The sequence below is a fragment of the Magnolia sinica genome, chromosome 1 (genome assembly GCF_029962835.1).
Source record: "Magnolia sinica isolate HGM2019 chromosome 1, MsV1, whole genome shotgun sequence".
Lineage (NCBI taxonomy): Eukaryota > Viridiplantae > Streptophyta > Magnoliopsida > Magnoliales > Magnoliaceae > Magnolia > Magnolia sinica.
The window spans coordinates 50,064,192-50,087,523 of record NC_080573.1 but is presented as its reverse complement, the minus strand read 5'-3'; the positions used below and the strand labels follow the sequence as shown (position 1 = coordinate 50,087,523).

At 43.4% G+C, this 23,332-nt stretch overlaps 1 protein-coding gene across 1 annotated transcript in view; it reads right to left on the bottom strand.

Annotated features, from left to right (window-relative positions):
• LOC131246269 (uncharacterized) overlaps positions 1 to 673 on the bottom strand; it is a 50,511-nt gene extending 49,838 nt beyond the window's left edge. Inside the window, exon 1 of the mRNA XM_058246209.1 lies at positions 179 to 673. Coding sequence (XP_058102192.1) covers positions 179 to 256 — 78 coding nt within the window. The 5' untranslated portion in view covers positions 257 to 673. The remainder of the gene's footprint in view (positions 1 to 178) is intronic.
• Positions 674 to 23,332: the final 22,659 nt, after the last annotated feature.

Below are 23,332 nucleotides of genomic sequence, written 5' to 3'. Positions count from 1 at the left end.
CCACAATAACAACTACTGCATAACCACCTAGCAACCCCACAGATAACCACCCACTATCCGCATGACCAGACTATAATTAACTACCCAAAGACTCGGAGAACCCCACTATTAACAGAATAGACTAAGTCAAATAAGCAAAGCATAAGGCCTCACGTCCCAGGCCAAGCCCACAAGTAACAGGCCCATGACACGCATCCACCACCCAATTGCTTCCTCGCATCGATGGCTTTACCGACGATCCAATCTTCTCCAACATCTCCACCCTTTTATTCTCTTCTTCTTAGAAAATCGTATGGAGATTTCTCATCAAAATAAAACACACCATTTTATACATTTCTTTCTTTTAATTATTTGAATAGAAACTGGCATGCGTTTGAAAGCGAATTGCGTCTTGAAGGCAGGGGCCTTGTGGGACCCACTGTGATGCATGAGTTTTATCCACACCGTCCATCAATTTTTCCAGATCATTTTAGGGTACAATGCCAAAATTGAAGCAGATCAAATGCTGATCTGGGCCACACCACAGGAAGTAGCCGTGACAATGACACCCACCATTGAAACCTTCTTAGGGCCCACCATGATGTCTTTTCGCCATCCAACCTGTTCATAAGGTGACATGAACCTGGATGATAGAGAAACACAAATATCAGCCTGATCAAAACTTCTACAGCTCCAAAGAAGTTTTTAACGGTGGGCGTTCAATCCCTAGTGTATCCACCATATTTCGATCAGTGTTCGCAAGCGGCACGAAGCCCCTCGGAAATAAAATAATAATAATAATTAATTAATTAATTAAAATTGTTGATTCCTGAAGCAATTGTTCGTGCCACCTACCACGGGCCAAATCATCGCATTATATACAAATACCCATAAATTTCAATAAATTAGGCATTAAAAAAAATAAAAAAAATATGCCGTTTTCGGCGACATCAGGTGACAACCCTATCGCCGTTCCAGAAATTCAAAAAATATATTAAAAATTATAGAAAAAAAAAAGAGGATAATTTCCTACTGTCCGACCCATTTATGGCCCATTCCCAAAAATAAGCCCCGGCTGTACGGCCCAATTCTCAGGTCAAAAATGCCCCAGCTTCTTTAGCTTTTTTATTTGGCTTGGGGTTCCTTTGGCCACGGATTATAACCGTAGCTATAACCCTAGCCATAACCCACTGATTGTAAGAGGGTGGACAATGAGTCGGGGTCGACCGGGTCAATGGGATAGTGAGTCGGGGTCGACCGGGTTTGGACCTGATCCACCCCGACTCGCTATCCCACCTGTGTTTTTTTTTCTTTTTTCTTTTTTTTTTTTTTTTACAAGGAGAACTTCATTCTCTCCTACATTTTTCTCTAATACATATTTATATAAATATGTATATATAAGCATATAAATTTTTTTTTCTCTCTTTTTATTCATTTCTTTCTTTTTTCATTTAATAAAAATATCTCTTAAACCAGAATGAGTTACTTGACGTACCATATAGGATTTTGGGGTAGGAGATGCTACTTTAGCTAACTAACCTACTTATTTTCCAAGATTCCATCAAGTTGATGGTCAAAAATCCATTTCATTCACTTCGCGGTCAATTTCAATCAGTTCATTTCATGATCAATTCCATGCATTTCATGGTCAATTCCCTTCACTTTTACTATCAATTCGCTTCACTTCACAGTCAATTCCATGCATTTCACGGTCAATTCGCTTCACTTCATGGTCAATTCCATACATTTCACGGTCAATTTTCTTCACTTCACGGTCAATTTCGGCGATTCCCCTTCACTTCACGGTCAATTCCATGCGTTTCACGGTCAATTTCCTTTACTTCACAATCGATTCAATGCATTTCACGATCAATTCCCTTCACTTCACGGTCAATTCTATGCACTTCACGGTCAATTCCCTTCACTTCACGGTCAATTCTATGCACTTCACGGTTAATTCCCTTCACTTAACGGTCATTTCCATGCACTTCATGGTCAATTCCCTTCACTTCACGGTCAATTCGCTTCACTTCACGGTCAATTCCGATGATTCCCCTTCACTTCATGGTCAATTTCACACATTTTAAGATCAATTTCCTTTACTTCATGGTCAATTCAATGCATTTCACGGTCAATTCCCTTCACTTCACGGTCAATTCCGTGCCTTTCACGGTCAATTCCCTTCACTTCACGGTCATTTTCATGCACTTCACAGTCAATTCCCTTCACTTCACATTCATTTCCATGCATTTCCTGGTCAATTCCGGCAATTCCCCTTCACTCCACGGTCATTTCAATTCATTTCACGGTCAATTCCCTTCACTTCACGATCAATTCCCTTCATATCACGGTTAATTCCCTTTATCTCACGGTCATTTCCATTCATTTCATGGTCAATTTCGACGATTCCCCTTCACTTCACGGTCAATTCAATTCATTTCACGGTCAATTCCCTTCACTTCAAGGTCAATTCTGGTGAAATGCATGGAATTGACCGTGACGTAAAGAGAATTGATCGTGAAATGCATAGAATTGACCGTAAAGTGAAGGGGAATCACTGGAATTGACCGTGAAAAGCATGGAATTGACCGTGAAGTGATGGGAATTGACCGTGAAATGCACTAAATTGATCGCAAAGTAAAGGGAATTGACCATGAAATGCATTGAATTAACCATGAAGTAAAGGGAATTGATAGTGAAATGCATAGAATTGACTGTGAAGAGAAGGGGAATCGCCGGAATTGACCGTGAAATGAATGGAAATGACCATGAAGTGAAGGGAATTAACTGTGAAATGCATAGAATTGACCGTGAAGTGATGGGAATTTACCGTGAAGTAAAGGGAATTGATCGTGAAATGCATAGAATTAACTGTGAAGTAAGGGGGAATCACTGGAATTGACCATGAAATGCATGGAATTGATTGTGAAGTGAAGGGAATTGACCGTGAAATGCATGGAAATGACTGTGAAGTAAAGGGAATTGACCATGAAATGCATTGAATTGACTGTGAAGTGAAGAGGAATCACCAGAATTGAGCGGGAAGTGAAGGGAATTGACCGTGAAATGCATAGAATTGACCGTGAAGTGAAGGGGAATCACCGGAATTGATAGTGAAATGAATGGAAATGACTATGAAGTGAAGGGAATTAACCGTGAAATGCATGGAATTGACCGTGAAGTGAAGGGAATTGACCATGAAATGCATTGAATTGACCATGAAGTAAAGGGAATTGACCATGAAATGCATAGAATTGACCGTGAAGTGAAGAGGAATTGCCGGAATTTACCGTGAAATGCATGGAATTGACTGTGAAGTGAAAGGAATTGACCGTGAAGTAAAGGGAATCAACCGTGAAATGCATTGAATTGACCGTGAAGTAAAGGGAATTGACCGTGAAATGCATTGAATTAACCGTGAAGTAAAGGGAATTGACCATGAAATGCATGGAATTGACCGTGAAGTGAAGGGAATTGACCGTGAAATGCATTGAATTGACCGTGAAGTAAAGGGAATTGACCGTGAAATGCATTGAATTGACCGTGAAGTGAAGGGGAATTCCGGGCGCCGGAATTGACCGTGAAATGAATGGAAATGACCGTGAAGTGCAGAGAATTGACTGTGAAATGAATGAAATTGACCGTGAAGTGAAGGGAATTGATCGTGAAATGCATTGAATTGATCGTGAAGTAAAAGGAATTGGCCGTGAAATTCATAGAATTGACTGTGAAGTGAAGGGGAATCGCCGGAATTAACCTTGAAATGCATGTAATTGACCGTGAAGTGAAGGGAATTGATCATGAAATGCATTGAATTGACCGTGAAGTAAAGAAATTGACCGTGAAATGCATGGAATTGACCGTGAAGTGAAGGGGAATCGCCGGAATTAACTGTGAAGTGAAGCGAATTGATCGTGAAGTGAAGCAAATTGACAGTGAAAGTGAAAGCAATTGACAATGAAATGCATGGAATTGACCGTGAAATGAAATGCATGGAATTCACCGCGAACTGATTGAAATTGACCGCGAAGTGAATGAAATTGATCACGAATTGATTGAAATTGACCACGAAGTGAATAAAATGGATTTTCGCCCATCGGCCTGATGGAATCTTGAAAAATAAGTAGGTTGGTTAGCTAAAGTATCATCTCCTACCCCAAAATCCTATATGGTACGTCAAGTAACTCATTCTGGTATAAGAGATATGTTTATTAATGAATAAAGAAAGAAATGAATAAAAAGAGAATTTTTTTTTATATGCTTATATATACATATTTATATAGATAAAAAGTTCTCTTAAAAATAAAATAAAATTACACAGGTGGGACAGCCAGTCGGGGTCGCCGGGTCAGGCGTTTTTTTTCTTTCCCTATTGTAATCCCACTACTTTTTATGGGTCCCATTAAGATGTATGTGTTATATCCAAACCGTCCATATATTTGGCGAACTCATATTAAGGCTTGAGATGAAAAATAAGACGGATCTAGCTATCATGTGGACCACACTGTAAAAGACAGTGGAGGATTAAACGTCTACCATTGAAACCCTTTTAGGGGTCACAGAAGTTTTAGATAAATATGAAATTTGTTTTTCCTCTTCATCCAGGGCTTTGTGACCTCATGACTAGATTGGATGGAAAATATATGTTATGGTGGGCCCTATGAAATTTTTAACAGTGAAAATCAAGTTTCCCGCTGCTATTTGTGGTGTGGTACAGTTGATCTTTGGATATGATTCCTTTTTTCCGATAATGCTCTAAAATGATGTCGAAATATGGATGAACAGTGTGGATATAATAAATACATCTGCGGGGCCATGTCGTGGAGCGTCAGCGCTCGTCCTCGCACACCCGGCCAATCGGCTTCCGGAAGGAATGAATAACGGGAGTATTTTGGTCCTTTGAAAAGTCGGCCGTACATAGGGGAGTATTCTTGGAAGCTTAAAAAGAAGTGGGCTTAAAATGGCTCGTGGGCCATAAATGAGTTGTACAGTAGGAAATTTCTTAAAAAAAGAGACTGTCTTGCCTTGTTACTCAGGATCTGCCTGGCTTTCGACTGAATTTCGCGGGCCAATCACGGTCGACAGCGTCTGATCATGTATGTATTGTATATCCATGCCGTGCATGCGTTTTGACATATTATAGCGCATGAGATGAAAAATGCATCAGATCGAAATGTTAGGTGGACCGTACTAAAAAAAAGATTGGTATTCGAACCTCCGCCGTTAAAATATTCCTATGGCCTGCCGTAATGATTCTATAGTGTTTGTTTGTCATCAAACATGTTGGCATAGTTACACGAAAGTTGATGAAGAAAAAATAACAAATATCGCATTGATTCAGAACTCTTGCCACTAATTAAGGTTACGCGTAAACGTGGATGAAGGAAAAATAATAAATATCGGGTTGATTCAAAACTCCTGTGACCCACTAGGAAGTTTTAATGGCAATCACCACTGTTTACTACGGTATGGTTCACCTGATGGTTGAATCTGCTTCATTTTAAATGGCTCATGTCTTAAAATAATTTATAAAAACATATAAATGGCTTGGATATACAACAAATATATCAAGGTGGACCCACCAAAGTGTCTCACCACTTTAGGTTAGGCTGGGGCTACATTTAATCCTCTCTCTTTAAAAATAATCTATCAGAGTTGTATAAAAGTGACGTGGGGATTTATTAAAAACTTGTAATAAAATTAAAGTATAGGGTAAAACGAGGATTTAATAGTGATTTGGATTTTAGAGTTTATAAAGTTTAATTTAAAGTCTACGTTAGTTTTATCTTGGCTTGAATAATTAAATCATAACATATTTTGGACAAATGATGATTTGAATGTCAATGTGATGAATGAATATATGAAACATTAGTTCACATCTTAGAACTTGAGATTAGGGTCACTATACTCGGGTTCGAATTTCGGACTGTGATACCTAATGTACCATATATTTTTACCATTCTTTAGATAACTAATTAAAAATGACGTATGTTATTGCATGAGAAATGTTTAGCTTGCAAAAGATCTTTATAGATATTTAGAGCACTTTTTTTACGGAATTACAATTGGTGTTGATCTAATTATACACATCATCAGATGATAGGGCACGACCGAGAAGCCCAGAGGTGAAAAGCCAGAGGCGAAAAGTGGTCAAGTGAAAAGAACAGTTAGAATGACACGTGTTAAAAAGAGAAAGAAGGATCTATAAGACCAACGTGGCAACGAATCAGCTACTATAACCGTTGAATAAAGAAAGAACGAATGAGAAATAGCTGCAAGAGAATGTTAGTGTAACTATTTTTGCACCCGATTTGTCAATTATGTGAGTTGTTGTGTCGCGTAGTCGGTTGAGTCTTTGAAAAGTAAAGACCGAAGATACAAGTAAAGTCGGAGCATCAAGGAACCAGAACAGGTAAATCTATGTGCCTTGATAACCTTAACCTTTGTTCCAAAATAACTCATAAACCCCTATATGATTTGGACTTAATAGGAAAATCCTTTTTGATCATCCCTTAATCCGTAGGAGTGTAGTGTATACCCTAACATCTTTATATTGGCTTCAAAGGCTTTTGTTGCTTAAATAAATCATATGAATTTAGCAACATTCTGTCCGACTGAAGTTGGTTTCGGTCCGACCGAAACTGACCATTGCGTGACAAAATCTAAACAGGAAAATATGGTCTCAGTTCGGTTGGACTCGGTTTGACTGAATGACAAGTTCGATTCGACCGAAGTTACCTTCGATTCTATCGAAAATGGCCAAAACAGTCCAGTAAGGTTCGGCCCTAATTCGGTTCAACAGAGTGTGACCAAAGGTCAGCTTCGATCCAACCGAATCTGGCCAAAACTCTCCAGCAACTCTTGGTATTTATTCGGTCTGACCGAAGATATTTCGTTCTGACCAAAGGCCCTCTCGATGTAACTGAAATGTAGCCATTAAAGATCCGTTGAAGCACTTTTTCTATATATTTAGCTTCCGGATCTTTGCAAAGATGATATATTTTGGCTCTTTAGAGACTTTAGTGTATCCCAAGCCTAACCAAATTGCTTAGAACTTTTTCCAATTGAGATTTATGTCTTCTTCTTGGTAATTCTTCACCCAAACAAGCATTATATGCTTGTATTCAAGAAGAACATGATCTCATGCCTTCTCTAGAGTATTGAGACCAAGCTTATAGGTAAATCTATAGTCTCTACCATACTCTAGAGTGTCCATCAGTTGAATCTTCTAGGAAAAATAACTTTTCATTTGTTGTAGGAGATTCAACCCACTCCCATCACCTTGGTCACCTTGAAGGTATATTAAATGTAAGGAGATTGATCATGAAGCTAAAGCTTTGGCGCAGTAGCAGCAGCATGATTGGGGGAGCATCAGGGAGGTGATTGAAATACGAGAGAACGGAGATCAGGCAACCCAAGACGGAGCTACAAAGGGACTCAATCCGTCAAGTAAATGTCAAGTGTAAAGTCCATTGTTGTACTCATGCCTTGTGTAGGTTGGAGTGCAAGAGTTTATTCAAACTCACCTAAGCTCTTCCGTAAAGCCTAAATCCCTAGGTTCTTGTGTAGAAACTTGACTCATGTGTAGGGTCTAAAGCTTTGGGTTCTTGGGTAGGATCCTTGCTCTTGTATAGGGCATAAATTTATAGTCATTGTGTAGGGCTGTAAAGATTAGAGGTGAACATGATTTAAAACCTTCGATAGTGAAATCTGGTACACTCATGAGTTGAGTGCGTCTGCCGGGAGTGGAGTAGGTAAGTAGTTGAACCACTATATATGATTGTGTTTGGGATTGTCATTTGTGCACCTTGTTTAATTACACCTATTAGTTTGAATATTTAAATTATGAATGCTTAGTGATTGATAGGTAACACATCTCACACACACATATACACTATCTTGATAGATTAGCTGCTTATTTACAAATCCTTTGTAGTTTATGTGATTAGACCCTCTATTGGCTTGGAAGCTTTAGAGTTACATTACCTTAGTTTAATTGTTAATTAGTTTAAGTTAGGCATTTGATGTTTTTTAATTGGTATAATTTTTTATATTGTTCCTAATCACGCCCCCTCCTTTAGGACCTAGCCTACATTATATAGCTCTGCCATATTCCGCACATAACGCCTAACAGTCGAAATTAATGTAACGCCCTGAAATTCGGGGGTCGAGCGTAACTCAGCTCTCGAGTTCCAAAACATCACTTATGCAACATATTTAATGATGGATATATGTTGTCTGTATTAGTGCATAAAACATGGAATAGATTAAGCCAAAACACAGATATAATTCAGGGATAAGTGAAGAAAGCAAGCGGAAGACTTATAGAAATATGTGTGTACAAGTGCAAATCCCTGAAGTACATATACAAACCAGGTCGTGATGAAAGTGTTACTATCAAAATTGCAAGTATCAAGTTACATCATTTAATTCCCAAAAATAATCCCAGCATCCCGCGCATCAGACCAAGGCTCGCTAGAACCCGTCTGAAAACTGCATATAAGAGAAAGCAGCCTCATCATCATCCATCTCCCGTTCTGCCTCAGAAGTCGCCTCAACATCTGCAACATTAGAACCTAAGACAGAGTCTGGTGGGTGTTTAACACCGCCCCAGAATGTGGGAGTGAGTGATCAACTCAGTGGAACAATAAGGCACAGGTTAACATGTTATCAGTTCAATCAAGTAGTAATGATAAAGCAGAACAATTAAATAAGTCCTAAGTACTCTTGTTAATGCAAGGATGTATGCAAAATGATGCGTGCCCTCACGCGTACACCCTCAGCGTCTTCATCTTACGTTACGCATGACACCACCTCAAAATGCGCCACATCTACAAAGCACATGCAAATGCGGTGCATGAATATGATTACCAAGTTGTTATTAGTCCTTTTTATACAGTAGGATTGGGAAGCTAAGATACCTTCCTCATATCACCATCCAAATAGTGATCCATTCTAGGGTCGTCAATCTTAGGCATCTCATACGATCATATGGTTGTAGGTCGTTACAAAGCGCTCGTCACCAATCAATGCACGCCTATCATACCGTCGTTACTACACTAAGGCTCGTCACCTCAATGTGGTATCCAGGTATGCTCGAAGTCACTACAAAGGGCTCGTCACCTCAATGTGGTATCCAAGTATGCTCGAGGTCACTACAAAGGGCTCGTCACCAATCAATGTAGGCCGACAACACGAATATAGTGTCCCATACCACCATAATCAGCTCACGAGTTTAGTTGCTCACTGGTCACTATGGGGAGGCTCGTCACCCCAGCGTAGGCCGACTGCTCGACCACGGTGTCCCATACCACCATATCCGGCTCATGAGTCTTAGCGGATCTAGGTACTATGGTTAATAGGATTTCATCGGTAAGTTTGGTACCCTAGATTCAAGCAGTAGCGTCCAAAACATGGTGAACATACATCGAAAAATCGAGTTACTTGACGAACTCGACTAGCACGAGCGCACGTTGGGTTGAACGACATAGAGTGCGCAAACACTCTGCGTGGCCAAACCACTGCCGACAACTCTAATATGACTCGGGTTCGTCTAATACGTCCTACGTGGCGAAAGCAACCTCAGCCACGATCATAAGGTCGATTACCGATTTCCTGGACTAATGCATAGTCCCACACACATTACACTACAACAGATAATCATATTGAATGTAGAACAGTAATAGAACAACAACTCAAATCATGGTACATAAGCACTTGAAGAATATCAACTTAACATGAATGTAAGCATAAGTAATGCTTGAATTTAAACAACAAGGAATGTAACTTGCAAGAAGAAAATCATACACACTAGTGGGAGAGTTGAGAATCGCTTCTCAACGCCCATACTAGGTTGAGACAACACACTTTAGATCATTTAGACATTTCTACAAACACTTAGAGTACATATAACAACATACATGACGTATGTTGAAATACAAGCATTTGGACAATTCCTTTTACCAAGGAGTTGTCACACATACATCTAGCATACATACATGACAAATAATCATGGCAAACACATGTGCATATTTTATACGTATACGGTACTTTATACATACACGTAGAATACACAAATCTCAATATAACACATGTATATCAGGAACGCAACATAAACATAACATTTGGCATGTGAAATCTCATCCATAACAAGAATAAATCATTAACTGGCATTGAAAGCCTTGAAAACCATAACCTATATACTTAAAGTCCGCACCTTAAGCCAGAAAAGAACACAAAATTGATTTCAGACGAGTTGTCTTCGTCAACGGCGATAGAATAACCTAAGGCAAGAATAAAAAAAAGATACAACAACACCAAGACTAATTTAAGCTCTAACACAGATTAGGGTTAGGTTAACTTACCCAAAGATGAACTCAGAATCGTTAGAATAACGATTCAAAGTGAAGGTTCAAGGATGAAGAAGAACAGGAAAGAATCCAAGATGATTCACCAACTTCTCTCTCACTTTCTCTCTCTTTTCCACTCTCTTTCTTAGCTAGGGTTAGAGAAAATTCGTATGGAAAAGAGAGCTAGGGTTTAAGGACTATAAATAGGCCTCATATTGATAAAAATAACCCCAGGGCCAAGGTATACTTAGGGTATAACCAAAACCGGCCTCTCGCGATCCAACGAAGCACTTCTGGTGGGCCTATAACCACAAAAGGTCGGACTTAAGCTCACTGACCATGGATCTAGGTCAAGCTGAGTTTTCGTACCGACCGGCTCTTCAGATCAGCCGTGGCGGACCACACTCAATTCAACGGTCACTGAATCTCGATCAGGTCCACAAGCACAAGGATATGCCTGGGCCACCTTCCCTGATCAGAGGGTGAAATTGGGTCAGAATCCAATGGTCAGATTGCTTAAAATCATCGCGCAAGCGACACGACTTAGATTTCATAAAAGCTTATTAAATTTCCAACCGTTCCCACACTCTTCACTCCGAACTCAATCAAATCGACCCAAAACATCACATGGACTTGATTTTAGAGGTGATGGTCAAGCCGAACATGGTGACCGTAATAACCTAAGATCATCGCTATCGGACTTTCGACGCGCGGTCCAGGTCCGATCCAGAACTTCCAAAAATTCCCCAGAACAACTGGATTTAGCGATGGATCCCAGATTTCAGAGTAACATGGCGCTAACTAATCTACAAGTTTTGAGTCATGCAGATCGAATTTAAAGTGATTGATGCGAATTTCACAAGCAATCGAGTATAGCGCTAATTACCCCAAAAATAACTACTTAGGGAAAGATTAGCACAAAATTTCTGGGGTCATTACAATCTACCCCTCTTAAAGAAAATTTCGTCTTCGAAATTCATACTTTCATATAATCTTCAAGGATCTGAGGGTAGGTCTTCCTAACCTCAGCTTCAGATTCCCAAGTAGCCTCTTCCTCACTATGATGCGTCCATAACACCTTCACAAGAGGGATAACCTTGCTATGCAATACCTGCTCCTTCCTATCGAGAATACGCGTCGGTCGCAGTACATAAGTGGCATCCTCACTCAACTGCACTTGCTCCTAACTGATAATATGCGAAGGATCAGGAACGTACTTCTTCAGCATAGAAACATGAAATACGTTATGCACGCCCGCAAGAGGTGTGGGCAAAGCAAGGCGGTATGCTACCGCTCCCACTCGATCCAGAACTTGAAATGGACCAATAAATCTCGGCGTCAGCATCCCCTTCTTACCGAACCGCAAAACTCCCTTCATAGGATAGACCTTCAGAAAAACATGGTCTCTAACCTCAAACTCAAGCGGTCGACGCCTCATATCAGTATAACTCTTCTGCCTACTCTGGGCTGTCAGAAGTCGACGTCGAATGATGTCAACTTTCTCTGAAGTCACCTACACCAATTCCGGGCCAAGCAAACTACGCTCACCAATTTCTGCCCAACAATGTGGTGCTCTGCATGGGCGACCATACAACGCTTCATAGGGAGCCATGCCGATACTCGCCTGGAAACTATTATTATACGCGAACTCTGCATACTGAAGACAATCATCCCAACTGTCCTTGAAATCCAAAACACAAGCTCGCAACATATCTTCCAGGACCTGATTCATGCGCTCCATCTGCCCATCTGTTTGTGGATGAAACGCGGTGCTGAACTTCAGTTTCACACCCATCGCTTCATGAATACGAGTCCAGAAGATAGATGTGAAACGCGTGTCTCTATCAGACACAATCTCCAGGGGAGCTCCATGTAGCCGTACTATCTCCTTGATATACAACCTAGCCAACTCGTCTGCAGAGTTAGTGACTCTGATCGGTAAGAAATGCGCCGACTTCGTTAATCGGTCGACGATCACCCAAATAGAGTTATATCCCTTTCTCGTCCTTGGCAACCCAGAGATAAAATCCATAGAGATGAAGTCCCACTTCCATTCTGCTATGGGCATGGGCTGCAGCAACCCAGGAGGTCGGCGATGCTCTGCCTTGACCTGTTGGCACGTGAGACAACGAGAAACAAATTCAGCAATCTGGACCTTCATATTGTCCCACCAATAACATCTCCTCATATCCTGATACATCTTCGAGCTACCTGGATGCATCGCAAGTTTAGAACTATGGGCTAACTCGAGAACCTCCCGACTCAAGTCAGGGATGTCAGGAACACATAACCGGCCATGAAATCGTAGGCCCCCATCAGAACTAACACTTCAGTCGGAGTTCTCATCTGTACCAACCCGCTTCCTCATCTTCACCAAAAGCTCATCATCTGCCTGAGCTGCAACGATCCTCTCGTCGATAAGGGGCTATACACGAATGTGTGCGATAACCTCATACGACTCAACCACCGTAAGCTTCTGCTCAAAATCGCGCACGAACTCTAACATATCCCACTCTGCTATCATCAGCGGAGCCGCAAACTCAATAGCCTTCTTGCGACTCAATGCATCTGCCACAAGGTTCGCCTTGCCCGGATGGTAAGAAACATCGAACTTAAAGTCCTTCAATGTTTCCATCCATCGGCGCTGCCTCATATTCAAATCACGTTGCGTGAAAATATACTTAAGGCTCTTGTGGTCGTAAAAGAGCTCGAACTCCTCACCATAGAGGTAATGTCTCCAAAGCTTTAATGCGAAAATGACAGCTGCTAACTCCAGGTCGTGCGTAGGGTACTTCTGTCATGCCCCAAACTCAGAGACCGGGCTCACAAAATTCCCGATCGCCGAATCTGGCGCCGACAGCCTCCGTAGAACCCCATTCTCGGCTCCCAGCGCCCATTCGCCAGATTCCGATCCTGGGATGCTACAAGGAGGATTTTCAACATCAGTTTAATTCGTAATAAGCATAACCAAAGGCATAACCCACACACAACAACCAAAAACTCCATCACATTTCCACTATAATAAAAAACTTTACAAGTACAATGAGCATAAGGGAAATACAATGAAGATGAACAAAACTCCAAAAATGATCTGCCACGCGCCTAAGCCTCAGCGCGCTCTAACGTCACCTGCACGCAACAGTCGTGCATAAGCTTATAGAAAGCTTAGAGGGTGGTGAAAGTGTATGCTCAAGGTGGTAATGCGGTTATGCAGTATCCGGAACAAGCTGATGAATGCCAAGAATACTATAGCCGTACCAAGGCCATGCGGTGCAAGGAATGATGTCGGCCATACCAAGGCCATGCAATGCGAAATGCAAGTCAAGCATACAAATCCTCGTCTAAGTCCACATGTCAATACGGCTCAAATCTGGAATATCACCGGGGTCTAGTACACTCCAAGCCAGATTGCCGCCCCATCGCGCGCAATAAGGTGAGTGGAAAAGACCTCACTATCCGCCTGCCAATATCGGGCTCGGCTCGTCAATAGCGGACCCATTCCTCGAGCTGGTCAGACTCAGCCTAGCATTGCCCCCTACTCTCGGGCGGGTAAGGCCGCACCCCCTTCCAACCGACCACGACACAGTGGAAAGCGCAACCGTCTGGTAATCGGCACTCAGCGCTCATGCATCCACTCGGTCTAGACGTTGGAGCAACCTCCTGGTACCATAAGGGTTTAGGGACTTTCACCCAGGGATATCTATCGCACCCCATGTAGAACAGTATTTTCGGTATCCAATCCTGCCAACCACGATACGTCTGTGGAGGCTACGGCCCTGATGTCGCTAGGGCGTATAGTAACCATATCATACAATGCGAATGCATGAATCACACTATTCAGTCATGCAGCAATCCTGCGCGTATCGTGCGCTCATGTAGGGTAACACCCCCTGTACGGGAGCCCCTAAACAATCTACCCGAAGGCATATACTATGATCAGTCATTTCTCATATCAAGCATACGTATGATGCATATGGTCATGAATCATGGAACTAAACATGTTACATAGGATGGATGATATGCATAACGAAGATGGGCCTAGACGGCCTACACATAATACGTACGAGCCTAACAATGGGCCCTAGGGAAAGTCATAATGCGGACATTTAACCAACACTATACTTGCAATGGGGACGTCAAACCGCCATTGCTCCCAAGGTATAGCCCAACATAAACATCATTACATAACCCATGTTGGGATCGTACATTGCAATGGACCTTAGGTACACCCCATTGGGCCTTAAATATGTCAAATGGGCCATATCATACGGGCCTTATATTCATCAAGTGGGCCACATCATTGGGCCGCACCTATATGCATTGCAATGGGCCATGACCCGTGGGCCTTAGAATACATCAAATGGGCCTAATCACATGGGCCTTATGTGTATCAAATGGGCCTCGCCAATTGGGCCCCATATGCACATCAAATGGGCCTCAACTTATAGGTCCTAGTACATCTTGACGGGCCTTAACCCATGGGCCCCTAACACATCAAATGGGCCTCGACCCATGAGCCCATAACACATCAAATGGGCCTCGACCCATGAGCCTTACATGTAATCAAAGTGGGCCTCAATAACGGGCCAAAATAATTGAGATGGGCCTCCCATCATCATTATATTAAATATGATATAATATCTATAATATATATATATTATACATGTTATATTATATATAATATAATATTGTATATATATATATATATACACACACACACGCACACACGCACACAGTGGGCTCCACCGTCCAGGCGGACGGTGGAGATAAAACACTTACATCACTGTGGGCTCCATGTGGGGCCCACCATAATGTTTATATTTCATCCAACCCATTGATGAGGTCCCATGGGCCCAGATGAAGGGTGAAAACAAATTTCACCCTGATCCAAAACTTCTGTGGGCCCGAAAAGGGTTTCAAAGGTAGGGGCTCATTCCCACTGTTTCCTACGGTGTGGGCCACCTGAGTCTTGGATTAAGTTGATTTTTGGGGTGGGCCCATGTCAGGGGGTGGCCCACCCTATAAACGGTTTAGATGGTTTATAAACATCAAGGTGGGGCCCACGGCTGTAGCCGTGGGTGGCTGTACTTGGACCCGTCCGCCCGGACGCTGGCGCAGGCAGCGCCTGCTGCCGCCTGACACAGCAGCAGCAGCTGCTGTGTGCTGATTTAATTTTTTAATTTTTTATTTTCTTGAGGATTCTACTGGTGGGGTCCATATCCAAGCAATCCACTCCGTCCAATGGCCCTCCATGGCCCCCGACAAGCAAAACAAGCCCAATATTGGGCCTGTTTCGGTGTATAGAAACAATATGGGACATTTCAATGGTAAACTCACTGTTTGCCATGTTATGGCCCGCCTGATAATCTGATCGGTCCCATCTTTGGGCTCAACGCCTAAAAATGGCTTGAGACAGGAGTGGATGGTGTGGATTTAATACATACATCAAGGTGGGGCCTACATGAGTGGACCACCCCAAGGCTTGGGAAAAAGCTGATATTTGTGTTTTCTTCCCAGCAACGTCCAGCGTCCCTGGACGCTGGACTTTCCATATAGCTAGGAGGTGGGCCCTGCTTAGGTGGGCCACCAAGGGATGGATGACCGGGTACTACACATATAAAGTGGGCCCCACTTTTAAATGGTTTGAATAAAATACCTACCTCATGGTGGGGTCTATTCAAGTGGGCCACATAATCTGATAATCATCACAAAAAAAAATAGACTAAAAATAAAATAAAATAAAAAGAGAGAGGGATAGAGAGAGATAGAGGGTAAGATCCGCGTGATGGAGGGACCCCGGCACTATGGGCCCTCCCTTGCACTAAATCATACATCAAGTGGGTCCCATTACATGTGGGTCCATGAAATCGAAATCCAACGGTGGAGATCCCTTCTCCACTAAAATAGACGGTCTAGATGACCCTAAGCATGTAAGGAAATAAACATCATGATGGGGTCCATGGAGAATGGCCCCATCATGGAATGATCATGATGATCCAAGTGGGCCATCGGCCACATCTTAGGGTCCAAAGTGAGATCCAAACCATTGATCGGTTGGCCTCACTTGGCCCATCTTAAAAATATCAAAATCTACCCTATCAAGGCACCCACCACTTGATCTTCTTACTCCCTTGGCTTCCTTAGCTCCTTGTGCTTCTCTTTGATGGAGGAAGATGAAAAATGGATGGTTGAGATGAGAGATCTAAGGATGGGAAGGTGGGCCACACATGTAGCTTGGAAGGAAAATGGGAGAAGCTCATACGTAGGAGGTTTTTGTTGCTTTGAAAAGTTGAAAAAAAGAGAGAGAGACTTGTAAGGGAGAGAGAGAGAGAGAGAATGATGGGTGATGGAGTGATGGATGGGAGAGAGGGATGGGGGTGTAAGAGATTTTTGACTTTTTTGGCAAAAGTTGTAAGAGAGGTATGGGTTTGTAAGAAACTTTTTGACTTTGGGGTTTGCTTGGGAAAGGGTGAAAGGTGATGTGTACTTGACATGATGGGATTGATGGGATTAATTGATTGATGTGAAACCTCGTAGAGATTCCCTCAGAATTCTCACGCGCGGCGTTTCCTCGCACCGAACGCTGGCCCACAACTCTTGACCAGAGCATCGCATCAGAGAGCGAGTCGCAGCATCGGAACCGCGGCGATGACGCGGTCGCTAAGGTACAAGCCCTGGGTTGAGTCGACTCAGGTTGACGGCACGAGAATCCAGGTCGCGCGCAAATACCGGTTAAGGGTCGAAGGTTGCCGGAATTCGACCGGAAAGACCGCGGAAGCCTATGGAACGGTACGGTCTAGGATACGGGGCTTACAGCTCTCCCCTCCTAATAGAAATTTCGTCCTCGAAATTTACACAATCATCGCAACTAGGCAGAACTCAAGAGGGAGAAGAAACATAACATCACTATATAAAATCAGAGATAACATACAACATACAACACATAATCAATCATCAAAAAGATGGGGATAACGCTCTCGAATCTCAGCCTCACGCTCCCAAGAAGCCTCCTCAACAGAATGGTGACCCCACTGAACCTTCACAAAAGGGATGACCTTGGTCCGGAGGACCTGCTCCTTCCGATCAAGGATACGGACTGGCTGCTCAATATAGGAAGCGTCCTCACGAACCTCTAACGGCTGCCAATCGATAACAGGAACGATGTCTGACCCACACTTCCTCAACATGGACACATGAAAAACGTTGTGGACGCCAGACAACTGAGATGGCAAGGCAAGCCGATAGGCCACGGCGCCAACGCGCCCAGTGATCTCAAAAGGTCCTATGAATCTCGGGGCAAGCTTGCCCTTCCCTCCAAATCTCGGGCCTCTTACCGAGGAAAGGTGCACCCTGAAAGTCCGGTGGCGGCCTAGGAACTATCGGTGCTCGCATGCAGGACGACCTATCCCCGTCCTGCTCTGCTCGCAAGGACATGCTTACCAGCTCCGCATAAGAAGAAATGCTAGCACAGCAAATCTTCGATCGGATCTCAGGTCTCAATCCCTCAGAGAAATGCCGCATCCGCATCGGCTGATCACCCAGGATCAAAGGAACATACCGACCCAGCTCAGTAAACCGGTTCTCATACTTCGTCACCGACAACCCTCCCTAGCGGAGGCGAAGGAACTCACTCTCCTTTTCATGTCGGTACGTAACCGAGAAATACTTCTCGTGGAAGCGCGCCTCAAACGCCTGCCACGACCACTCAAAACCTTTCTCGACAGTGCGAAGAACACTGTCCCACCACAGACTGGCCTCCTTCTCAAACATGAAGGAGGTAAGCTCAACCTGCTCAACCTCTGAACAATGCAGCGGTCTCAGCATCTTAGAGATGCGGTCGATCCAATACTTGGCCTCCTCGAGTCTATGAGAACCCGCAAAAGTAGGAGGTCGCAAGTGCTGAAATTACTAGAAAGTGCCGCTGGCACTGGCGCTCCCAGATGGAAGCATAGGTGAAGCAGGTGGCGTCGCCCCCACTGACTGAGCAAAGATGCCAGCCATGGAAGAGAGGAACTCTTGCTGCTGCTGCTGCTACTGCTGCTGCATCAACAGCATCATCTGTGCACGGCTCGGCTCAGGAACCGAGGGCGTGACTGGAGGAGCCATAGGTGTCAGCCCAACACCGGCATGAGACGGGCCCGCCTGTGGATCTGAGTGGCTATCGCTCAAGGGAGGAACCCCAGCAAGCGACTCAATCAAGGAGAGACGGGTCGAAGACTTCGAACCCTTAGGAGGCATCCCTACATTCAACAGAGGATGCAACCTGTCAGATTCTACGTCACATAATCCATCCACACAGCAACATAGCACAACTCCAAAGACAAACAACATGCATTCCATTACTCAAAATTATCACAATACAAGTAGTGCAGCAATACATGAATCACGACTAGGAAAGCATGTAAACAACAACATCTAACACTTCAAGCAACAACAAACAACTACAAACAACTACAACAACTCCAACTACAAAGCCAACAATGGCTACACACAGAAAGAAAAAACAACAAACAAAGCAAAGGACGGCCACGACGACAGCTACTCGTCGGATTCAGGGGATGGAGGTGGGGCACCCTTATCCTGCAAGCAACATAGGATAGACTTCAGAGTTCGAGTCACCTACTTAAACTTATGCTTAATAAGGCCTCGAAGATCAACAATATCCTGGCGTAAAACAGCCTGCCCTTCTTCAAGTCGTGCGAGACGGGCATCTCTGGCAGTCTGCTCTGCGCTCTGCTCTGGCGCCACAGGAGGAGAGCTATCACTCATATCCTGAGCCTCATCCTCTTCCTCGTCCTGCTCTGTTTCTTCCTCAATCTCAGCACCACCTTCAGCATAACTTTCTTCATCATCGCTCTCTGACTTAGCCTCACTCTCTGAGGCATGCCGACTAGAACCGATCTTCATCTGCTTAAGAGTCCTCAGATTAATATGACGAACAGGAACCGGCTTCTCTGCTCCAAGCCTATAGCCAAACTCATGTGCAAGCTTGCAAATGAGCGGCCAAATGGAAGCGACTAGGTCCTCTTAGACGAACGAGCGATGAGAATAATCTGGCGTAGGATGTACGTCGGCATACACAACTTCTCTTCTTGCCCCACCTGATACAGGAAATCCACCATCAGGCGCGTACACTCGCTGCGATTGCTCCACCTTGGGTATACATTAAACGTACACATGTGATGAAGCAAACGGAAGTCGTCCGTCATGTTGGTAGCCAGAAGACTCCTATTAGGCTCCCATTCGACCAAATGGCCACACAAGGATCGGGTGCGACGATCCCTCCCACGCATACTGTTCAAATTCTTCTTGTTAGCATGCACCTCACCAAGTGACACATTCAGGAGTCAGGATATCAGAGTAACATTGACAATATTCACTCGACCGCTACCACAAGGAATCTTGAACTGCAGAGGCTCCAGCGAAGGATCACGAATATTGGCATAAAAGGCTCGAACAGTACTAGCATTCGCGCAATACTCGCCTTCAAACAAGGGACACCAATCAGCCCCTTCTAGGCACTCCAACAACAAAAACTCACCATACAGCCACGGATCAACATGAGCCTCAAAAAGGACTCTACGGCCTTCATAGACTCCATGCGACAACTCCGCCAACAAAATTCTACCAATGAGAGCTCGAGGATCGAGGTCCCGCTTGGTCTGGAATTCACGAGTGGCGGACATGCTCGCGGCGGCACCTCTCGGCCTCCGTGCACGAGTTGGGCGGCTAGGCCCGGCTTTATCCACGGGCGCTCTCTTCTTCCCCATCAACGAAAGAAGGGAGAAAATGGAAAATATGGCCGTGATGAACTCAAAGAGGGCCATGAGAAATGAGAGAAAGAGAGAAATATGAAGATGGTGAAGCTTCCATACACTTGAGAGCCCAAAAGGGAATGTGAGAGCTCAAATGAGAAGGAAAGGAAGGGTAAACAGCAATGGGGGTGAGGGTTTTGAGATGGAGTGATGGGGTTTGCATGAAAATGGAAGAAGAAGAAGATTTGGAAGGGATTTGGAGAAAATTGGAGAGGGTTTTCAAGAAAAGGAGAGCTTGGGAGGGGAGTTTGTGAAGGAAGTAGGGTAAAGGAAAGGTTTTAAACAGAAAACCGTGGAGGGGTGAGCCACCTTAGGCCAAGAACTCATTGGCCCGTGCCGGCCCGGCCCGCCTGGTCAGCTGATCGGCGAGCCCTCGCCGAATCGGCGATGGCATCGACGGTCTTCGGTGTTCTTTTCTGGCTTAAGGTGTGGACTTTAAGTGTATAGGTTATGGTTTCCAAGGCTTTCAATGCCAGTTAATGATTTATTCTTGTTATGGATGAGATTTCACATGCCAAATGTTATGTTTATGTTGCGTTCCTGATATGCATGTGTTATATTGAGATTTGTGTATTCTATGTGTATGTATAAAGTACCGTATACGTATAAAAAATGCACCTGTGTTTGCCATGATTATTTGTCATGTATGTATGCTAGATGTATGTGTGACAACTCCTTGGTAAAAGGAATTGTCCAAATGCTTGTATTTCAACATACGTCATGTATGTTGTTATATGTATTCTAAGTGTTTGTAGAAATGTCTGAATGATCTAAAGTGTGTTGTTTCAACCTAGTATGGGCGTTGAGAAGCGATTCTCAACTCTCCCACTAGTGTGTATGATTTCCTTCTTGCAAGTTACATTCCTTGTTGTTTAAATTCAAGCATTACTTATGCTTACATTCATGTTAAGTTGATATTCTTCAAGTGCTTATGTACTATGATTTGAGTTGTTGTTCCATTACTGTTCTACATTCAATACGATTATCTGTTGTAGTGTAATGTGTGTGGGACTATGCATTAGTCCAAGAAATCGGTAATCGACCTTATGATCGTGGCTGAGGTTGCTTTCGCCATGTAGGACGTATTAGACGAACCCGAGTCGTATTAGAGTTGTCGGCAGTGGTTTGGCCACGCAGAGTGTTTGCGCACTCTATGTCGTTCAACCCAACGTGCACTCGTGCTAGTTGAGTTCGTCAAGTAACCCGATTGTCCAATGTATGTTCACCATGTTTTGGACGCTACTGCTTGAATCTAGGGTACCGAACTTACCGATGAAATCCTATTAACCATGGTACCTTAATCCGCTAAGACTCATGAGCTAGACATGGTGGTATGAGACACCGTGGTTGAGCTGTCGGCCTACGCTGGGGTGACGAGCCTCCCCGTAGTGACCAATGAGCAACTAAACTCGTGAGCCGATTATGGTGGTATGAGACACTATATTCGTGCTGTCGGCCTACATTGATTGGTGACGAGCCCTTTGTAGTGACCTCGAGCATACCTGGATACCGCATTGAGTTGACGAGCCTTAGTGTAGTAACGACGGTATGATAGGCGTGCATTGATTGGTGACGAGCCCTTTGCAACGACCTACAACCACATGATCGTATGAGATGCCTAGGATTGACGACCCTAGAATGGATCACTGTTTGGATGGTGATATGAGGAAGGTATCTTAGCTTCCCAATCTTGCTGTATGAAAAGGACTAATAACAACTTGGTAATAATATTCATGCACCGCATTTACATGTGCTTTGTAGATGTGGCGCACTTTGAGGTGGTGTCATGCGTAACGTAAGATGAAGACGTTGAGGGTGTACGCGTGAGGGCACGCATCATTTTATATACATCCTTGCATTAACAAGAGTACTTAGGACTTATTCAATTGTTCTGCTTTATCATTACTGCTTGATTGAACTGATAACATGTTAACTTGTGCCTTATTGTTCCACTGAGTTGATCACTCACTCCCACGTTCTGGGGCGGTGTTAAACACCCACCAGACTCTGTCTTAGGTTCTGATGTTGTAGATGTTGAGGCGACTTCTGAGGCAGAGCGGGAGATGGATGATGATGAGGCTACTTTCTCTTATATGCAGTTTTCAGACGGGTTCTAGCGAGCCTTGGTCTGATGCGCAGGATGCTGGGATTATTTTTGGAAATTAAATGATGTAACTTGATACTTGTAATTTTGATAGTAACACTTTCATCACGACCTGGTTTGTATATGTACTTCAGAGGGTGAAATTGAGTCAGAATCCAACGGTCAGATTGCTTAAAATCATCGCGCAAGCGACACGACTCAGATTTCATAAAAGCTTATTAAATTTCCAACCGTTCCCATACTCTTCACTCCGAACTCAATTAAATCGACCCAGAACATCATATGGACTTGATTTTTGAGGTGATGGTCAAGCCCAACATGGTGACCGCAACAACCTAAGATCATCGCTATCGGACTTTTGATGGGCGGTCCAGGTCCAATCCAGAACTTCCAAAAATTCCTCAGAATAACTGGATTTAGCGATGGATCCCAGATTTCAGAGTAACATGGCGCTAACTAATCTACAAGTTTTGAGTCATGCAGATCGAATTTAAAGTGATTGATGCGAATTTCACAAGCAATCGAGTTTAGCGCTAATTACCCCAAAAACAACTACTTAGGGAAAGATTAACACAAAATTTTTGGGGTCATTACAATTAAACTGCAATTTCAAAGATATCTATAGATAACAAGGGATTCAATAAAGCAAGTCGTCTCTCACCAAACAAATCAAATTATCTTTCATTATCATAACTTAGCTATATCCTAAGGTAGTGATAATCCAGTAGCAGTAATCATTAGTCGTAATCCAGTAGCGATGATCTATAGTTATAATCCAAGTCTATACTTTTACGCTGGACTATTCCCAGTTTCAATACAAGTAATTCATATTTTAAAATGCATCTTACAGTTACTCCTTATGATCGACGATAAGTATTTCTTTTTGTATCTGATTGTTTCCGCATATAAAAGTCATTTCGCCCGGAATGCAAGGTGTAACCTATCTTCAGAGGAAAAACTCCACCCTCTGATAATTGCATGACTATATTATAATTATCTTGCGAGTGGCTAAATTGGCGATTGATCTTCTCAAGTGTTGGTCATATATGATCACACTCGATGTATCTACCTATCTTGACGCTTGG